Raw genomic sequence first — 21,890 nt, 5'->3', positions numbered from 1 at the left:
ATAATCAATAGGTATGTACATACAAAAACATGTCAATGAATTATTAATAAACTATATTTCCATTATAAATGGTATTTTTTTCTAATTATTAATTCTTTGTCGCCTTATTTGCATTTGCATAATGTAAATAATGCAATTTTAGTATCCGTAGGTATATTTACTTCACGACTGCGCAGTAAAAAACGCTAAATGTTTCGCATTGCAGGGTGCGAGCAATGGTTTAGTAACGAAAATATATTTGCAAAAGCATGTGCCGTATTAGGTTTAGTATAGAAAAATGTTTATTAAAGTTTTTGAGACTTTAAATAAATTTAGATAAAATCTGTATTTGTGCTACAAATGCCTCCGAAAAACAGCAATGCGATGGATTACAATTTATTCCAAACGAACTACATTTATGTGTTTCACATTATTATTTCTATTATATTTATTATATGTGTTGAATACATCCTTAGTTGATAAAGATGTGGTATGTATTTTTTAGTCTTATGCTTAAAGTATATTTAGATATATAATTTAATACAAATTAAAATACATATTTTTTAGAGACCAGTAAATATTGCTGGACCCATATCTCATTACAAAAGTGCATTTTTCCAATTGGCTGCTTTATTGGGTTTAAATTTGGAACAAGGCTACGAGTACCGGAGATTTGAAAAAAATGTTACGCCAATTAAAAAATTGCCGGATGCCCTTATTATAGGAGTAAAGAAATGTGGCACAAGAGCTCTTCTAGAATTTTTGCGGTAAGAACTTAATTATTCCGCTTTCAGTGCTTAAATCATAATTTACCTACCTAATTATGTGAATTCCGTGACCATTTTATTTGGAGCATTTTGTAGACAAAGTTTGTAAGTACATATATATGTTTTACTCACAATTTTAAATTTTATTGTAAGCGATCTTAATTGCGAGGTTTTTGTGCCTTCCGATGCAAATCTTGTCGGAGATACAAAGGAGATTTGATAGCAGTACTATCCAATCAAATTATGGGACAATTTTCTTAATTATATTACATGTAAGGCAAAACATGACGAATGCTTGATCTTATTGCAATTATCTAAATTGGTATAATTTTTAAGGCTTCATCCAGACGTGAGAGCTGCCGGTTCAGAAGTTCATTTTTTCGATAAATATTATCATATGGGGTTCGAGTGGTACAGGTACGTGACGTTGTAGAGTTTAAATTCAGTTTAGAAAAGGTTTATACATTTCAAACTCAAACTCAAAATATCTTTATTCAAGTGGGTAACCAAGTACACTTTTGAATCGTCAAGCTAAATTAATCGTAAATTTACATTTACTACCAGTTCGTAAGTCAAGGGCGTAGAGCGGGTAAGAAGAACTGGCAAGAAACTTTCCGCCACTCTTTTTAATCGCCAAGTATTGTCATACAAATTGTTTGAACTGGAGCAATTCAATCCCAAGGATTAGGATCATTTAAGTAGTCCTCAAATTTATAAAAAGCTTTGTTGATTAATTTTCGTTTAACGAGGGCTTTGAATTTATTTAGTGATAATTCTCTAATTTCGCTTGGGAGTTTGTTGTAGAAACGAATACAATTTTCATATAAGGAGTGGTTTATCTTTTGGAGCCTGGTTGGTACACCAGTTGTAACACTCAATAAATTTCGAAGGTTATATTATGTACTATAGTTGATAAGCTAGTGTAGTAGATGTAGTTTTTAAAATTAAATATAATTAAAAATATTATAAACCCTTATTAATTAATTAATTAGTTTTTTAAACTTTTACTTTTTACATCAATGTAAATAGTTTAATTAGTAATAACGATTACTAATAGATATTTGCGCTTCTCGGTTCGGACATTTCGAACGGCCAAATAAATCGTTTAAACATTTTTGCGGTAAAAAATGTTTTATACAATTATTATTAAAAGTTATTATCCTTGCAGTAATTTAATTAGTTTAACAAAGACGTTTATTTAAATAATAAAAGACTTAAGTTTATATTTTAGAGAAAAAATGCCACCGACTTTAGAAGGGCAGATCACGATGGAAAAAACTCCGTCCTATTGGGTGACAAAGTCAGCGCCGAAACGCGTGTACGCTATGAATCCTGCAGTAAAGCTTATTGCTGTGGTCAGGGATCCTGTTACAAGAGCGATTAGTGACTATACGCAATCTGCCAGGTAAAATCATTTATAGAAATTCAAGAAAATTGTTTTCAAACTGTGTCCCATACATGTTATTTCCATGCCTTTGTGTTTAATATAGGCGTATAACCTAGAGAGCCGAATTTTGTAATTAGTTTTACCACAAATATATGTAGGTGATTCGAAGTTTACCGGGTCATCTAGTGAATATATATATATATATGTTGAATTTCCTTACGAATCGTCGTTGTCGAAAAGTCGACTATTAAATTCTCTTCAGTATTTATAATTATTAATATATAAATAATAATTACCAGGCCAGTGAAACATCTCAATTAAAACTTTGCAAAAAAACGTAAATTATTAATTAACAACTCTGCGTTTGTTTACTCTGAATTTTACCTTAACAGTCGTACTGTTATACGACGTCCCGGATTTAGAGTTTTAAAAAAGAGATTTTATTTTACACAAAGGATTTATTTAGAAATACAGATTTAGAAAGGCAACTGCTCGGTTTGAATCGTAAAATGGGACTGACTTTAAGCTGAAAGATAATGCTCATGGCAGTTGAATAGGAGAATGCAAGCTTGCTAAAATAGAGGCTGACATAGGGTTGTCTCTAAGGTTTTAAATATATAACAACCCCCTCGTTATGAGGAAACTTACGGTTTATTTGTAAGTTTACTTAATATTTAACAAACTCGCAAGCGGGCTACTGAAGGATTACTCTGGTTTGCCAGATTATTATCTTGTTCAACCGGGATATTATTGGAAACTTGGAGTTTTCTCGAACATTTGCCTTTCTTATAAAAATATACAAAAACAAAACTAATAACTAGGATTACAGAGAAAATACTTAAAATAGGAAAGCTAACATGATTATTAAAATTATTAGGATTCTTGATCTCATTTAGATCCTCCATTGACATGTCTGATATAGCTTTAATTGATTTTAAATTATCAAGGTTAATAATCTTGATTTTTGGAATAGAAATGTTATTACTTAATTTGTTTACACTTTTACAACAATCATCGTTAATAATATCAAAATTCGAGGATACAGCGGGTACATATGTTTTAGGATACACTTTAGTCACCAACTTAAGGTTTTTATGAAAACCTACACAATCTATTGGTAAACTTAGTACACCTGTACCGGATATAACTAACTCAGATACATTTTGATTACATTCAATAGACAATTTAGTGGATTTTGATTGTACAAATATCCATTTGTTATTATTTAGCTTATGCCAAATATCTAAATCACCAAACATAACCTTAACAGGACAATTTTCCGGAAGGCTAGTTAAGGCTTTAGTAATTATTTCGATTTCACATGAAGGATTATTAAGTACTGCGTAGACATCGGTTATTTCACAAAGGTAAGTATCGGTAAGTATGCTTTTACAATCATTTAAATCTTTGAGATAGATATAAGATAGTTTGTCTGTACTCAAGGCTAAAAATTGTTCCGAAGGGAGGATCATAGCGAAAGAATTTAAATTACCCTCCGTATGTGGAATCGGCAATGGTACAGTTTTATAGATATTAAAATGTTCTAAGGTTACGAGTGGAATCTTTACAATAAACATTAATTTTTCATTGAAATAGTAACAAGTTAAATCGGCTATATTAATTAGAATATGAATATTGCTTATATCTATGATTACAGGAAAATCTCTGTACTTAGGTAGTAACTTAAAATTATTTACAATATCATTGTACATTTGGTTCGGGGTTAGAACTGAAGGATGCAATGTGTTACTTTTAATGAGTAAAATGGAGTTAAGTAAGTCTTCCACCTTAAATGATAAAGTCAGTAAGCTTGATTGTAAAATATTTAAAATGTTATAAAAATTATTCCTAAAGTTAACCTCATTAAAAGCATTTGTTATATTGGATACCGAAGACGCTAATTGTTTGACGACACCATTCAATTTTGCTTGATTAAGGTTCATTTCATGTAAGGATTGATTTATATTGGAAATGGCAGATTGGGAAGCAATTACGGTTTTCTTCAATGTTCCTGAAATCTTTTTATCATTTTCATAAAGAGTTTTAATAGCGTCTTCATAGGTCTTCGCATCATCTTCGGTCAAGGTACCGAATATGTGTTTAAATACAGTGCCTATTCCGGAAAACCATGCGGATCTTTTCGAAACGTAATTATCGGATACTAGATGTGAAACGGCATTAAAGTCACGTTGGAGATCTTTAAGGATTGCTTCTAAAGGTTGCAATAAGTTATGACATTGCGAAACACCAATTACTTCGCTTCTCTGACAATAAGACTGAACATTATTGAACACTTTATTTATGTCCATTATATGATTTTGTATGGGAATGATCTCTACGGGAATTACAATATGAAATTGGTCGTTTATTATCTTTAGTGTGCCAACAGGGTCGAAGAAGATCCCAGGACCTTTCACAATATTTTTGACATACTGATTTTCAGATTCAGCTAGGGTGACATTGCAGAGAATTGCGATGACCCTGGAAAATATGTGAGCGTGTTATAATACTATTAAAAGGATTAAAATAATGTTACTTATAATAAAAATAAAAACATTTATAAAATAAAATTTAAATTAGATCTCGTGAGCTGGTTTTACTTCATCAAAATGATGTTTAACATGACGTCGATTTATTAAAAGGTGTAAAGTATTATTATCGTGGACTTTAACGATTTTATAGGGACCTTTCCAAATTGGCGAAAGAGCCTTGCGCAGCCTGACGTGATTTTTTAAATAAACATAGTCACCTACTTTATACTGTATAGACCGCGTGTGTTTATCATAGTAGGTTTTTGATCTTTCTTTGGAAGTTTTGATATTTTCCAAAGCCTTTTCTCGAGAAATTTGTAATCGGTGATGGAGCATTTTAATATACTCTGGATATGTAACGTCAGGGCGTGATTCAAATATTGAGTCAGGGATATATGGCTTGTGGCCGAAAACAAGTTCGTATGGAGTGAATTTAGTCGTTGTGTGGACACTACTATTATAGGTTAACATGGCGGTATATACGAACTTATGCCAGTTTGTCTGATTTTCATTTACGTAGGATTTCAAATATTCCTTTAAAGTTGAATGGCTTCTTTCCAAAGCGCCTTGCGTTTGAGGGTGGTAAGGTGATGACCAAATTTGTTTAATCTTTAAGAACTCGCATGTGCGTTTAAATAATTCGGCAGTGAAATTAGTTCCTTGGTCTGTTAATATGGTTTTAGGGATACCAAATAGGGAAATAAAGTGAACTAAACCTTCACAGGTTTCTTCTGCTGTAGCGTTTGATATTGGGTATGAAATGGAAAACTTGGTCAAATCATCCTGAAGAGTAAGTATGAATTTAAGTTTTTGAAATCCAGCTTCAGGCAAAGGGCCAACTATGTCGAGGCTAATTCTTTCAAATGGGCGTGTAGCGGTAGTCGTGATTTGCATGGGTGATTGGTTGATCTTCCTCAGTGCTTTGTTTGATTGACATAGTTTACAGTTTTGTACATAATTTTCTATATCTGTACGCATATTCTTCCAGTAATATCGTTCTTTGATTCTATTATACATTCTATTTGAGCCCAGATGTCCTGCAATCGGGATATCATGGTTTTCTTTAAGGATTTTAGTGATCTCGGAAGGAACAGGATATAGGATGGTATTATGGTGTATATTTACTGTTATGTTAGTATTATTAAATAAGTACATAAGCATGCCATATATTTTAACAAAGGAATGTTGTTCGAAGAGACTTTTAAAGTCAGATATGGCTATTTCTCCAATGTTCGCGGAAAGCAAGATATCGTCTCGGGCTGTTTTGAGAGTTTTGAATATATCTGGATATGTACAGTCGTCGAAATAGTAGACTTTAGTAAATAAAAGATAGTATATCTTGTTTTTAATTTCGATTTTTTGAAACGAATGTAGTTCTCTTTCTGAATTCAGGATATTGGTAGTGTCGGGTAGTGTGGACAGAATGTCTTGGAGATATGGATTTGATTCATCGAAGTCGATTGATACAGGGATTAAGATGGCTTTAGAATTACTCTTAAGGAGACTTTCATTGTGTTCCTTTATATGAGTGTTGAAGTTTTCATTTTTGTTTGAGAAAGTTTTCAGGAAGTCGTTGTAGTCAGTGTTAGAATTTGAAGCGCCTTGAAGAGGTGAAAAGCGTGAAGGATTTTGCGCAGGTGAGTTGGTCTCATTCTCAGGGCTAGTAGCAGGAATCAGCATTTCATCGTTTTCTAAAAGATCGATATTGGGTAGGCTGTCACTATCAGCATTGGAATTCGAAGGGAGTTGGATACCTAGATCATCTATTGTTAGAGGACTAAAGGGAAGTGGATCATTCTCACTTGAAGACGGTATTACCCGTTGAGAATCAGTCTGATCTTTGATAATTGGATTGACGGGAAATCGAGACAGAGCGTCGGCGTTACTATTAATTTTTCCTTTTTTATATTCAATGTTGTAGTCGAACTCCTCGAGTTTTAAACGCCATCTTACAAGCTTGGATCCAGGATCCTTACAATTAAATAACCATTTGAGTGGTTTATGGTCTGTCAAAATTGTAAATTTATTACCATACAGGTATGGTCTAAAGGTTTTAGTTCCCCATATGATAGCCAAGCATTCCTTTTCGGTAACGCTGTAGTTACTTTCGGCTTTAGATAGTGTTCTAGACGCAAAAGCGATAGGGCGGTCTTTTCCTATAGGCCCTTGTGACAAGATAGCGGAGATTGCATAGTTAGATGCGTCGCATGTGAGGTTGAATGGTTGGTTAAAGACAGGGTAAGCAAGTATAGGTGCGGATATCAAGCTATTTTTTAGAGTTTCAAAGGCTAACTGTTGTTCATGTTGCCAAATGAACGGAACATCCTTCTTTAAGAGGTTTGTAAGGGGTTTAGCAATTTTAGATAGGTTAGGTATAAAACGACGATAGTAGGACACTAACCCCATGAAGGATTTAATGTCTTTAGGACATTTGGGTTGGGGAAAATCTTGGACTGCTCTGGTTTTTTCGGGATTTGGCTTGACGCCTTCGTCAGTTATTATGTGACCGAGATAAGAAACTTCCTTGCGCAGAAATTCGCATTTGTCTGGCTGAAGTTTGAGGTTAAACTGTCGGAGTCTGTCAAAGACATTAGAGAGGTTTTTCATATGTTTTTGGAGATCAAATGAGTAGATTACGATGTCATCTAAATAAACAAAGCATTGTAGCCCTTGCAGGCCTGATAGAGCGGAATTCATCAACCTCTGAAACGTGGAAGGGGCATTTTTGAGCCCAAATGGCATCCGCGCAAATTCAAAGTGTCCTTGTGGGATGGAAAAAGCAGTTTTGGGAGCGTCGGCTTCAGACATTTTAATTTGATGAAAGCCAGAAGCTAAGTCGAGTGTACTAAAGTATTTACATTTACCCAATTGGTCTAAAATCTCTGAAATATTAGGAATAGGGTAAGAATCTCCAATAGTGATATCATTTAATCGGCGATAGTCGATAACAATGCGCCATTTACGCTGACCAGAAGCATCGAGCTTTTTTGGAACTATCCAGATCGGAGATGACCATGGAGAAGTTGACGGTTTGATAATTCCTTCATTAAGCATTTTATTAATCTGATTGTTTACCTCTTGTTTATGAACTTCAGGAAATCGATATGATTTTGTATTAATGGGTACAGAGGAAGAGGTTGGTATCTGGTGCTCGAGAGCATTAGTACAAGTCAGAGAATCTTCAGGGAGGTGGAATATATCCGAAAATTCAGCGCAGAGATTAAATAATGAGTCTCGTTCTTCGTTATTAAGGTGAGTGACTCTTAAAAGGTCTAAGACCTGCTCAGTTCTGTTAACAGCATTGTTGGGGATTGTATGAGATATATTGAATATTTGGTGATTTTCTTTGTTTTCCAAGGGCGTAAGTTTTAATTTTAAATTTGAGTTTAACGTAATTGGAGACTCAGAGATATTTACAACAGAAATGTTTATCCTAGAATTAGGTTTAACCTTGACAATGCAGTTAGCAATTAGAATTGAGTCGACGGGATTTTGATCTACCATCAAGCCTTCACCTATTTCTGGATTAAGTACCGAGCATTCTATGATGGTTTCAGTTCGGGGAGCAATAGTATATATTGGTTCATTAAATTTTAAAGCAAGTTCAACTTGACTAATCGTAAGCGATTCATTCCTAAAATCAATGTTTGAGTAGTTGTCCGATAGGAAATCGTTTCCAATTATACCATCGTAAGGAAAATTTATGTTATCAATAATATGAAATCGATACTTCAGAGAGTTGAATTCGATAGGTATACGTCCAAATGACTTCATTGGTTTATCTGCAGTTCCAATTCCTGAAAATGTTATAGTATGTTCGTTTATTTCAGGCATGTTTTGAATAGATGATTTCTTTATAAGGCTAATAGATGCACCACTGTCAACAAGGAGCTTAAGTCGTTTGGTAGATACAGAGGTTTGAACTTCCACAAAGGGTAAGTATTTTTCGGATGGATTTGAAGTAACGTTATGTATTTTGTTATATATATTGTTTTTTATTTCAGGTGTGATGTTTGAGGTATCAACCATGGATGTTGTAAGAGGAGATATGGCAGGCATGTATGTCCTTCGTTGGGAATTTATTGCACCATTATTAAAACTAGGGTTATGTGGTACAGAGGATTTTGTAATTGATTTATTAACGTTGCTACCACTATGAGTTTGACTACCCTGCTGTGTAACTTTGGACTTTGAAATAGGAGCATGGTCTTCGTTTTGGGGCTGGTTACCCTGCTGTGTGACCTTGGATTTAGAAATAGGAGCATGGTCTTCGTTTTGGGGCTGGTTACCCTGCTGTGTGACCTTGGATTTAGAAATGAGAATATGGTCTTCGTTTTGGGGCTGGTTACCCTGTTGTGTGACCTTGGATTTAGAAATGAGAATATGGTCTTCGTTTTGGGGCTGGTTACCCTGATGTGTGACCTTGGATTTAGAAATAGGAATATGGTCTTCATTTTGGGGCTGGTTACCCTGTTGTGTGACCTTGGAATTGTAATTGGAAATAGAATTTATTCTACGTAGAGGGTGGCCTTCATTTTGGGGCTGGTTACCCTGTTGTGTGACCCTGGAATTGTAATAGGATATAGAATTTGCGGTGTCATTTGGATATAGCAATAGAGGACGTTGAAATTTCGGACTCGGGAGACACCGTCGGGAGTCCTTTATTCGTTTAAAGGATTATCTGTCTCATCGACACCATAATCTTCATAAGAAGCTATTGCATGAATCGGTTGGTTCCGATTTTGAAAGGAAGTAGTAGGGTTTGTGCGGTAGTTTGAATTTTGATTGTTTCCAAATTTCCTATTATTGTATTCTCGTTTGCGACAACCTTCAATAGTATGCCCTGGGGCCTTGCAATATCGGCACACTATAGGATTAGAGGGCCTAAACGCGGCAGATGTTGTATTATTATTAGTGCCATGTTGTAAGGCTGATCGATTTTGTGGATATGATGAGTGAGATGGGCGGAATCGTGCCTGATTCTGAGTATTTGGAGTTTGCGAGTAATTAGTATTTCGTCGTGTCAAAGCATTGATAATCTTTTCCTCCGAAGTAGCGAAATTAATGGCGTCGTTCAAAGATTCAGGGTCACGGCATCGAACTACTGTAGACAATCTTGGATTTAGGCCGACTACAAACGTGTGTAACGCTAAGTCTTTCATAGCTGCGACGCGGCCTGCCAGTTCGTCTTTTTTCTTAGTAGGGATAGTTATATTAATTTCGCATAATAATTTTGACAAGCAAGACTCTATTCGTAATGCAAACTGGTTGACCGTTTCGTTGCCTAATTGACGACATTCCTGTAAATCAGAAAGCAGCGCAGCATAGTGTTTTTTATCCCCAAATTGAGATTTTAAGAAATCTTCGAGCTGGTGCCAATTCTCGAATTCTTTAACACAACAAGCCGTTTCTGCGCGACCTTCTAATTGACTTATAATAAATTTTAATAAAATGTCCTGTTGATTTTGAGTAGCAAGTTCTACCGCATTTTTACAATTGTTTAAAAAGGCACTTAATTTTTCTCGGTTACCATCAAATTTGTTTATGAATTTAATTAATATATTTAAATCAACGTCTGTAGATGGCCTATTCTTAGACTCGCGTACAATAACATCTTCCTTAGGCATCTTCACGTAGGATATGGCCTAGACAAAACAATACTGATAACGACGCGACGACGGCTAGCGTTACTGAGAACTGATTAGGCGATGCACTGATTTCTAATTGGTATTATAACCAATTATGAGATTGTAATTTATTAAAACCTTTCTATTTTTAGCACTTTGAACTTCACTAATTTTTTTTTACACAACACACTGAAATACGAATATATAGGATTTTTTTTTTTGAAGACTTACAGGAATGCTGCAGTTTTACCAATGAACATCTTTGATGTATGGGGCGGAGACGGCGGATGTTTCTTCACAAAACAATTTTAGAATTCACAGCGAATAGGAAAATCTAGTTATTCACAGAAATATTCACTTTTGTAATCACTCGTTAGTCGCGACTGCCAAACTGAGGCGTACCGAGGATTTTTTAAAAATCCCTTGAGCTGCCACCAATGTTATACGACGTCCCGGATTTAGAGTTTTAAAAAAGAGATTTTATTTTACACAAAGGATTTATTTAGAAATACAGATTTAGAAAGGCAACTGCTCGGTTTGAATCGTAAAATGGGACTGACTTTAAGCTGAAAGATAATGCTCATGGCAGTTGAATAGGAGAATGCAAGCTTGCTAAAATAGAGGCTGACATAGGGTTGTCTCTAAGGTTTTAAATATATAACAGTACGGTAAAATTCAGAGTCGAGAATGCGCAAACATACAGTGTTTTCAGCAAACGACCAGGTCTGCCACCATTCGAAGAGTTTGCCTTACTAAATAGTTCTATTCAATGGGGTGGAACATATTCCGTTGATGCATCATGGCCGCCAGTGAGATTGGGCATATACGCGCGGCCTTATCGCCGGTGGCTCAGGCGCTTCCCCAAGTCTAGGCTTCTACTTGTTAATGGGGAGAGACTGGTCGCTGATCCGGCTGCTGAAATGGTGAGGGTCCAGGTAATTGTGACGTTTTCTCAATTGTTAATAATTTGACAGGTAATCCTGTTCCGGCCTCAGTTATTTCCTACACGGCTTCTATCAAGAGGAAACAATTAGTGTAGGTTTATATATATATATATATATATATATATATATATATAGGTAATAAATCTTGCCCTTGAAACTCTGTCTCCGTGTATGGAGTGTTTATTATAATCATTAGATCTAAGTGGACAAACTGTCGAAAAGGGCGTTATACTACGTAGGAATAACATAATATTTATTTATTTATATTTCTTTGCAAGAAATAGAGTACAATTAAAATAATTAAAAAAATAAGGATGGTAACGGGCGGCCTCATCGCTTTCAAGCGATCTCTTCCAGGCAACCACTGTAAGAAAATATTAACTAAATAAGGCGAGCGGAAGACCTGCAAAACTACAGTTAGGTATATAATTACTTAGACATAAAGAATGACAAATTAAAGCAATTATTACATTACATATGAAAAAGAGCACATGAATCACGAAAATTTCTGTTAGTTCATTTACTACGAAAGTTAGGGATACGATGTGGAAAGGTAATGCTTTTACAGTAGAAATTTAAAGGAAGATAGAGTAAGAGCAAATCCCATTAGACAGTATTAACGTTTTTCGAAATAACTACGAATTATGAAGATAAATTAAAGTATTTTGGATCCTTTTGAATATTTGACAACAGCGTTTGGAAATACTTAGCAGCATTAGAGTAGTATTAATTAATCACTCTTTTTACAGGATTTTCTCGGGCTCAAACGTATAATAACAGACAAACACTTTTATTTTAATTCGACGAAGGGCTTTCCTTGTCTTCTAAAATCTGAAACGAAGCCGATTCCACACTGTTTGGGCAAAACTAAGGGAAGAAATCATCCACGAATCAACCAGTCGGTCATTGACCGACTCAAAGAGTTCTACAAGCCACACAATCAAAAGTTTTATCAACTTTCTGGTGTAAATTTTAGTTGGCCGTAAACCACAAATGATAACAATAGATACGCAAACTTAAAAAAATACTAATCGAGAATTAAACGTTATTCCTTGTGATATTCTTTCATCGAAATTAAAGATTATTATAGCAATGTTCTACGTATGACATTTTCAGGTAGGAAAGGTTTATGATTAATGCGCTATGGGTTAGAAATCAGGGTCAGAAACGAACTTCGCGCGAATATCAAAATTCATTACATTGTTGACGTACCTAAGGGGTCAGACTTACCAACGTTTTATTTCTGGATATTCTGATACTTAGCGCTAATTGTGACTCCTGTCCGAGATTGACAGCTGTTTCAACTCTGAATTTTAACTTTACGTAGTAATTATGTAGTGTAGATTTTTTAAATTTACACTCGTACTAAGTTTAACGTGATCAGGTAGAACGAATATAAAGCACCTAGACGTCCATAATTTGTTGTGATTCACCTTAAATAAGGTGGCTATAAATTAAGTATAAGTTTCAACAATACGTATCAATTTACTAGGTTTTTTATAAGATAACTAATTGTATTTGAAGTGCTTGACTTTACTAAGGCAAAAACTTTACAAGCGTGACCCAGTAACCCCAACGAGTAGGGGCACGCCTATCGTAAAGTATTTTTATTCAGCCTCTAGGTATATATATATATATATACAGGTGTTTGTTTGAATATTACAAATTTTGAATATCATTCACCTAGTACAAACAACACCATGTAACTAATACGTGAAGATTGAAATTCAACATATAATACAAAGTAAAGCAATGTTAATATGAAATATAGAAACAAAATAAAATACATTAATTAATTGATGAATGCAATTTCGAAAATAGTTCATCCCAGTAATAAATTTTGTTATGATACTACAATCAACGAAACTCGTATAGGAAAATTGCACTCCTCTTTGGTGTACCAATTGCTAAGGGATTAGAACTATGTTCCTACACAATTCCTTTTGACCCTAAGTTCCTAAGCAATCCCATATATATGTCACCGTAAAATTGTAAACACCGTTAGATTGTAATCTATCTCGCGAGCAGGGCCGCGCCGACCCCCGGCAGCGCCTGTGTGCAAAACCCATGAAGCGCCTCCTTTTTTTTATAGGGGGCAAACGAGCCTGAGCGACGGACAAAAATGGCAGTCATCGCAGCCCATAGACATTTTCAGCGGGTGTGTTGCAGGCCTTTGAGGGAACTATTTATATTTTTCGGCCTATTTTTTACGAATCTTCAAGTTTCAATATATTTTTTACTATTTTTTTTAAATTACCGAAAGAAAAAAATTTTTTAATTTAATATCCCTACTTAAATATTATTTTTTTAAATAGGTAAAACGTCCGCTTGCCAATTGCCGTGAAAAATAAAACGCGAATTAAATTGTTACATACTTTATTTACGATGTAATATCTAACCGTTTTTAAGGTCAGATTTATGATATATCTTTGTAATAAATCCCATCTTTTAGTAGAGGACGAAAAATATTTATATAATTGCACAATATTAAAAAATCCAGTCGTGTATGAGATTGGCGTCGTTTACTATTAAATTTAAACTATGGCTAGCGCACGGTACATAAAAAGCGCGGAGATTTAGATCCCGCAATATTCTTACCGCGAATATTTGAGCCATTATCATAGCCTTGTCCCCTTAAGTTGTTTATGTCCAAATTAATGTCATTTAGTTTTTCTATTATAAATGACCTTACTCCAGCGCCAGTTGTATCTATGATTGACAGAAAGCTAGGAAATGCTCTCTTATTTCCAACTTTCTAGTTTCCATGTTAAAGTTACAAATATTATTATCATACTAATTTGCTCTTCGTGTGAAACGTCAGGAGTACAATCCAGTATTATTGAAAAATATTTATTAATTAGACATAAATTTAAAATAAAATATTGAATTTGGTTACCGAGTATAAAAATTAGTTCATTTTGGATTCTATCAAGGTATGTCGGCATATTATTGAAATCATAAGACATAAACACACTCAATCACGGCGCAGCGGCCTTTCTTTTGATTCGCTTAGCTCTGAGTAATTAATGTAAACTAAAACCCAAAGCGTAAAATGAAACTTCAATTGTACGTAAGAATATTGTAGTATAAATAATTTCGGTGGCGGCGCCCTTATTGTCTTAGCGCCTGTGTGCATCGCACACTTCGCACACATGGGCGGCGCGGCCCTGCTCGCGAGATTATAAACTGTCGAAAGATTGTGAACCTCAACGAACTGCTTACAATTTAACGTATTATTATTCGGTAGTTATATGAAATTGTTGGAAAGTAAAATTAATCTGTAATTGACCAAAGAAGTTTGAATGATAACTAAGTTAGTGTAGTACAATCTACCGAATAATAATACGTTAAATTGTAAGCAGTAAGCTGAGGTTCACAATCTTTCGACAGTTTATAATCTCGCGAGATAGATTACAATCTAACGGTGTTTACAATTTTACGTTAACATATATATAATGCACAATATATATTAGATGTAAATGAACAAATGGTTGTGTAAAAAAACGAATACGTTTAGCAATTATTTAGTTGTATGGATCGTGATAAACATTAGTGTTAATAAACTATTAATATTAACAATCCTTTTATTTAATACACCTAAATACTTTGACGTTTGAAGTCTTCTAGCCCCAATGGTGTTAGATTCCTGCGTCTGTTTTATCTTATCATTTTATTATAAATTAGAAATAGATGGCTCGTTTATCAACCGAAACATTCACTGTTTCACTAGTATCGCTCAAAACAGATACTAAAACTAATGAACGAGATAATATCACGTTTTTTATACATTCAACTAAACAATTACACTTTAGGTACTAGGAAAAAAAGTTAGACCGGTGAAAACTGTAGAAGAATTGCCTGCAGCGTATATTACATATTGTATGTTACTGACAGTCAAGCGTAATTAGACTTTATTTTTAACAATGCAAACAAATGAATAGGGAGGTAATTTATACAATGATACTGTGAAGGAGGAATGGTGAACAGTTCCTACAACCTAATGGGAGGACCCTATTGGTATGTGGCAGTGTTTTGCAGCTGTTGATTGTAGGTGTCGCTACAATACTATTACCTGTACAACTTAGGATCATACAAGAGGGTATCAAATTCGTAAAAGACCCTTAAAAGGCACTTGATTGCTGTTATTTCCAGTGGCCACGTGTCGGTACACTATTCAACATCAGTGGAGCCAACAGTTTCTTGTTTATTGTTTAAAACAAAACAATAAAAGTGCCATTCCATTTCACGGAAATTAATTTAACATAATTATGTATGTTAATAAAAAGAATATGCCAAACGAAATAGCTTTATTTAAGAATAAACAATAACTCATTCCTTATTATATATCTATTACGATTAATAACAGTTCTTATTTAACATTTAAAACAGGTATATATAAATGAACATGAAAAAGCTTAGCTTGTTTAAAAACACCTGTTTTCGTTCAAAGTAAACTAAGTCCTTCATAAAAACCAATTCATCACAACCAGTCTTACACAGCGTTAAGTAAAATGCTAATTCGTCTATATAACATAGACACAAACAAAATAATGACTTCCGACTAATGAGGGGTTTAGTTAAAACCACAGAATACATAGAGTTGGTACGGTAATTATAAAAATGTTATATTTTCAGTTCATTTGATAATGTAAAGGTTTAATATTTGTCTTTATATCTGTGACTTCATGTGTGTGAAAAAAAACACGCAAACGTAAATCTAAATCCATGTAAGAGAAATTAATTATTAATATTATATTTTATTTAATCACGTGGTGCGACCACGAACGCATGCCGGGAAATTGATTTGGTTTTTATAAATACGAGGGATAATATTTAGTAAAGTTGGGACGATTTAAAAGATAAATTTGTTGTCCATATTACTAATGACTAGAGTAATAAGGACAAAATATTCTAGTTACCTGAGGATCATGTTGTATATGAATAAACACAACAAACATTACTTAAAATACACTTTAACATAACATTAAAACAGTTATTTATCAACTTATCTTTCTAGTGATTGCATTAACTAGAGTTCTTCAGCTTTAGTAATGAAATAAACTTCCAAATGTTACCCTTGTTATATCTAATATTCAGACCAGCTGATTGCGATTTCGGGATGCACTTACTGATTACTAGAAGGCTCAAAAATTGGTGTCTCGGTTGATTTTACTTGTAAGTAAGAGATGGAGCTGCTACTGACTAAAGCAAAGACTATAGGTATGTTGTCTTCATATTGAGATTGGAGAGCTTCGATTTCTGATGCTGATGGTATTTCAAGAGATTCGCTGTAAAAATAATGCATGAAACTAAATATACCTATTACATCTAATATATAAAATTCTCGTGTCACAGTTTTCGTTGCCATACTCCTCCGAAACGGCTTGACCGATTTTGATGAAATTTTTTGTGCTTATCCGGTATCTATGAGAATCGGCCAACATTTATTTTTCATCCCCCTAAATGTTAGGGGTAGTCCACCCCTAGATTTTTTTATTTATTTTTTAGACAAATTTTTTAATTTCTATTTTTTTATGATACAACATACAAAAACACATACAACCCCTAACTTTCACCCCGGGGTTGATCACCCCTATTTTTTTATTATAAATGATATGGCAAAACGACGTTTGCCCGGTCTCTAGTAGAATATATTATTGATTTTAAACATAAAATACTGTAACATGTAACTTTAAGATAATGTAACCTGATCACTTTTAATCAATGGTCAATGTATATAAAAAATACTTACTCAAGGCATATAACTCTGAAATGTGGTTTGGGAGGATTCTTTTTTTTATAATTCTCTACATTTCTATTATAAACATCAAAATCTATATGTAGCCGGCATTCAGAACTAGCTTCTTTATTTGTTTTGATGATTCTTAATTTATCCATTACAGCTTTGACATTCCCGCAATCAGGTGAGAGTAGACAATCTTCATCAAAGTCATTTTGAAGATTTGATGGTTGGCTAAACTCTGCAATTGTTTCCATAAGACTTTCTAGAAATGCTATCTTTGCTTCACCCCAATTTACAAAGTTGGGTTTAAATTTTATAAATTCATAGAGCATTTGCGTTTTTCTTGAATCAAACAAGGGGTCACTAATTTCACTAGGTATCTCAATTCGTACAAAATTATTATCACGAGGAATCCAGCTTTCAATTTTACTACATTTTTTAGGCTCAGTGTTTTTTACAAGTATTGACGGAAAATTGCTTTTTGATGAACTTGCACCTTGATTTTCAGATAACCTCTTAAGGATATTGTAGGGATTCCTGAATTTCTTGCTTTTCTTTGGTTTTTCTAATTTATTTACAGGTTCTTCATCGTCAATTATAACAGATTTAGTAACAGAAGAAACATCTGCTCGATTTAGAACTTCATATCCTGGGGTCAAATAATATTCAACATTGTAACAATCATTAAATGTTTTTATAAGCTTTGAAATGCTTCTTCGATGACTGGCAGTTGCTTTCCCATTAATTTCCAAATCTTTAAGTTCTAAAGCCATTTCTGTAACAGCTTGGAGATTTTCTTCAAGAGAGTTATCTGTTTTCTGTCTTTTATTTTGTGGTTCATCATCATCTTGGTCTAAATCAATCTGTGCAACAACACTTGCTTCAGTTAATATTTCAAAATCAGAGCTAAGTCTCAATTTTGTTTTGTATCTGGAATTATAAGTTTTAAGAAGATTCTTCAGGGCACGAATATGATCTTTATTAGAATTTCCTCTCGACACAAGAATTTTCAGTCTTCCTGCAAGATCATTAATCCTTTGTAGGTGATTTCCTCTGCTTCTTAGTATAGTTGAATTTTGCATTCTGTTTCCATACATCCTGGAATTGTAAAAATTCAAACTTGGCCCAGGGCATACCCGAGGTCCATAACACTGATATGGAAAATATACTTGATTTAGGGTATTGTCAAAAATCATGTTGAAGTTTATATAGTTTAAATTTTGGGGCCTTGAATAGAAAACAGGCATATACTGTGAATGTTCATAATGTCTATCTTCAACATAATTATTGTGATTTGGAATTTGAGGCCTATTTTCCGTTTGAGTACTTTTCTGGCCTTGAGAACTAGTTTGAGTATAAACACTACTTTGTGCTTGATTAGTATTTATGTTATCCCTGAAATTATTTGAATCCGATTGTAACCTTCCTACATGGCTATTGTTAACTTCATCACCAAGGCTGTAGGTTCGATTACGCCTTTTTATGTATTTTTTGTTAAAATTTTGTAAGTTAATAGTATATGTTTCTTTTAATTTCATATTATCTGGTAAAAATTTTGCCTCTGGTACTTTTAGGGTAACAACATGTTTTCCCAATAATTCTGGTATGTTAGAGAAGAATTCATTTAGTTGTTCATTTCTGGGAGGTTTTATCACTCTGCTTTTCAATTTATCAATTTTATTATGATAGGTTTCAATAACATTTTTGTATGTTTTAGACATTTTACTATCCAATTTGTCATCATGGTCAATAGAGTTATTATTTAAAGACTTTACATTTGTTTCAGAATCTATTACTTCTAAAGTTCCATGACACTTTGTCCTTAAATCCTGACTTAATGTATTAGTTTCCTGAGATTTTTCATTATTATCTCCAGACATTACTGTAACTGTACATTTTTCTGCTTCAGTTGCTTTATGCAGTTGGGTCACAACTTCTGTAGATGGTTTGTGTCTAAGCACTTTGTATCCAACTCTGCTAAGTGATGCATACACTTTATATTTTAGTAAATTTAGTTCTCCACGAAGAAGCAAAGAGTAAGCCTGTTGTAATGAAACCTTAACACCACCATAATTTAATAGGAGACAATTCTGAAATTATTCAATTAATAAATATTAATGGTTATTGTGAATGTATATTATTACTTATATCAATTTTCTTCTAAATATTATACAAATTACTATATATTATAATACATTATTATTATTTAAATTATGTTTAATTCATAACAAATAATTTGGATTATAGTTAAAGTAGCAGTGAAAGAAACCAATATAAGAAGTCTGAAAAGGAAATAAATTTAAACTTACAATTTCCATTAAAAACAGAGCTTCTTCTGGCTTAAGATATAGAATTGGTCCTACATTATGTCCAAGAAATTGCCAGTAACCTCCAACTTTCTGGGTCACTTCAGCCAGACTTAGATCTTCCTGCCAATCCGCTTGACTTAAGGACCCTCTGTAAAAAAAATATTTCTATTACATGATTTTATGTTACATGTTAAATAAGTCACCTGAATTAAAATTTAATAAATGAAAGAAAATACAGTGTAAACTCCATGTAACATCTATTGAATTAACAACAAACCCCTTAAGCTTTAAAACCCCTCGGTTTGGCTTGGTTTAGCTTGTTTTCCATACAATGATACACTCTACATATCATTAGACCCACCTTCAATAACAACAACAATTAAATAATGCAAAGTACTTTTTAAGTTTCCGAAATTAGTTAAAACTGCGGAACTGCATACATTCTTTTGTCATTTTATTGTTAAACACTGTCAGCATCATATGCACCAAACTTTCTAACAACTCTGTTCTTTTGTTTACAAATTGGAATTGTTGCACATGTAGACAGACTGTTCTTTATCACAAAGATGCCTCAATATCGCTAAGATATAAATAAATAAGTAAAAAAATACAACATAATTATTGGTGTAGCAAAAGATGTCAGATGAAAATAACAGACTATATGCAATAGCGTAATTAATAACACTAGTCTGAAATAAACTTTTTCTATTTTTAATACAGAATTTTCTTGTTTCCATATAACTACAACTCTTTCTAATGTCAAAGTATGCAGTGTGTTATATAGAGTTTACACTGAATGTAGTTAAAGTTAAAATATTTAAAAGGGCTAAAATATACCTTAAGTAAAATTAATTTGATATATGCTACAAGCATAATACCTTTTTTCAATCCTTTCAACTTCAATCAGATGTTTTTTCTCTTCCAAAGCGGCTTGAATCTGTTTACTCTCTAACCAAGAGCCATTTGGAACAACATCTTTTAAACCAAGCTCGGGTAAATTTGCCTCTAACCTAGTTACTCCTTTTTTTACTAGGTCTTCACCACTAAAAATGAAATTAATGAGAGATTGTATTATGTGTAAGCCAAAATCTATGTTCTCATAAGCTAGCTTTTATAAAAATTTATCAAACTTACGTCAAAATATTATTAACAGCCATTTCAATAGGTTTAAAACTCAGTTTTATAGAAAATTCCCAAAATTAACCAAGGTTTTAACAAATTCTTGATATTTTCACCTTTGTCTGTTTCTTTTTAACTTTTCTCTTAATTCACACTATTTATTTATTTTTTAGGAAAAAGGAGACATATTCATATTTCTTAAAAGAGTTAAGATTTAAACTCATCACTTAGCACATTGAAAAACTGAAAACTGAAATGTTTTATCAATAACTATAAAATATTGCACAGTGATGAGTGAAATTTACTTCACTTCAGTCTTCAAGTGAAATTTACTATTTAGCGAATAGCGAAACTTAACAATTTAAAAAATAAATTGAGAGTTGACAGTAAAAATAAATATGTATTAAAGCTGTATATGTCATTGTCGTATAACACATTTGACATTTAATTTCACTTTCTCCTCAGGTTCAAATTAAATCGTTTGGAAAATATTAAATTGCATAGTTATTGTTTTATATTCATTTAAAACTTAAATCTGTTCAATATAAATTATATTTGTTAACTGTCGAAGCTTTATTTTATAAGAACATTTAAAAAAAACTATTAACCTTCGATAGATGGCAATAGCAGACATAATAGGTAATAATAATTTTTAAGTTGCTTTACAATTAAATGTACAATTTACCATAATTCTCTTTCTCCATAAATCTCTTTTTACAACTAACGAATTAGTATAACATATTTTAAGAAATACAATAGAATTTAGTTTAATATTAATAAATAAAAGTCCTTATTTACCAAATAGGGTACACATTTTATTCTTTTAGTTTTTCAAATAATTTATTAAACTTTTATACCTAAAGGTGCATGAGTTCAAATAAACAAATTTAGGCTAAGAACCTAATCTCAAATAAAAAAAACAATGTACAACTATATATAGGTACAATTGTTACAACTTTTCAATTCTTATATTATTTTTAATTTTTTACGTACTATCTTACACATTGTAAGAGGTTAACGGTTAATGAACGACAAATAGTAAAAGGCGACAGTTAATGGTAAAAAAATGTAGTAACAGGTGTAAGTTACTTAGAGCTACGTTTGTAGTATCGTAGTAGCTAGATATAACGTAGCGTAGCAAGTTTGTAGCATGCCTAACTATCGATTAGTCGCACGGGTTACGACGAGGGGGACACGAATCTCCACGACTATGACCGACTTATTCCGATCCTCCTGGCTCCTATATACATAGTGAAAATAATGAAATGTATAGAAAGATAGCGAAACATGTCGTATTTTTTTTCGTATTGCCCTGGTTAATTTTCTACACGCCATTAAAGTTACCCATTGAAACGTTTATTATCGTATATTCTATAAACATGATTATTTAAACAATTTATTTCTAGCTAGGTACCAACCTTGATATATCAAAGCGATTAAAATAAAACTCTGTACTGATGGAGTTCCTATAGGATTAAGTATTC

General features: G+C 33.0%; 3 protein-coding genes across 5 annotated transcripts; 1 reads left to right on the top strand and 2 right to left on the bottom strand.

Moving 5' to 3' along the window:
- The first annotated feature begins 93 nt into the window (after positions 1–93).
- Positions 94–13,050, top strand: LOC125049554 (heparan sulfate glucosamine 3-O-sulfotransferase 3A1). Of its 3 annotated transcripts, none has more exons than XM_047648924.1 (6): positions 94–469; positions 547–746; positions 1,083–1,163; positions 1,978–2,151; positions 10,995–11,214; positions 11,985–13,050. In XM_047648924.1, exons 1-6 carry the CDS (start codon positions 359–361, stop codon positions 12,219–12,221), a joined length of 1,023 nt encoding a protein of 340 aa, XP_047504880.1. In that variant the 5' UTR covers positions 94–358; the 3' UTR covers positions 12,222–13,050. The 3 variants fall into 3 exon arrangements, with proteins under 3 accessions (XP_047504880.1, XP_047504878.1, XP_047504879.1); XM_047648922.1 differs by having other exon boundaries at positions 107–469; positions 10,995–11,226; XM_047648923.1 differs by having other exon boundaries at positions 116–469; positions 11,004–11,226.
- Positions 8,493–10,958, bottom strand: LOC125049555. Its single transcript, XM_047648925.1, has 2 exons — positions 9,228–10,958; positions 8,493–9,146 (listed from the first exon to the last, which is right to left on the bottom strand). Exon 1 carries the CDS (start codon positions 10,289–10,291, stop codon positions 9,326–9,328), a length of 966 nt encoding a protein of 321 aa, XP_047504881.1. The 5' UTR covers positions 10,292–10,958; the 3' UTR covers positions 8,493–9,146; positions 9,228–9,325.
- Positions 13,051–15,545: 2,495 nt separating the features above from the next.
- LOC125049674 lies at positions 15,546–20,741 on the bottom strand. Its single transcript, XM_047649079.1, has 5 exons — positions 20,422–20,741; positions 20,166–20,330; positions 19,288–19,435; positions 16,988–19,068; positions 15,546–16,523 (listed from the first exon to the last, which is right to left on the bottom strand). Exons 1-5 carry the CDS (start codon positions 20,442–20,444, stop codon positions 16,361–16,363), a joined length of 2,580 nt encoding a protein of 859 aa, XP_047505035.1. The 5' UTR covers positions 20,445–20,741; the 3' UTR covers positions 15,546–16,360.
- Between the last annotated feature and the right edge of the window lie 1,149 nt (positions 20,742–21,890).

This window comes from Pieris napi, chromosome 5 (genome assembly GCF_905475465.1).
Source record: "Pieris napi chromosome 5, ilPieNapi1.2, whole genome shotgun sequence".
NCBI lineage: Eukaryota > Metazoa > Arthropoda > Insecta > Lepidoptera > Pieridae > Pieris > Pieris napi.
This window is presented reverse-complemented; position numbering and strand designations above follow the sequence as displayed.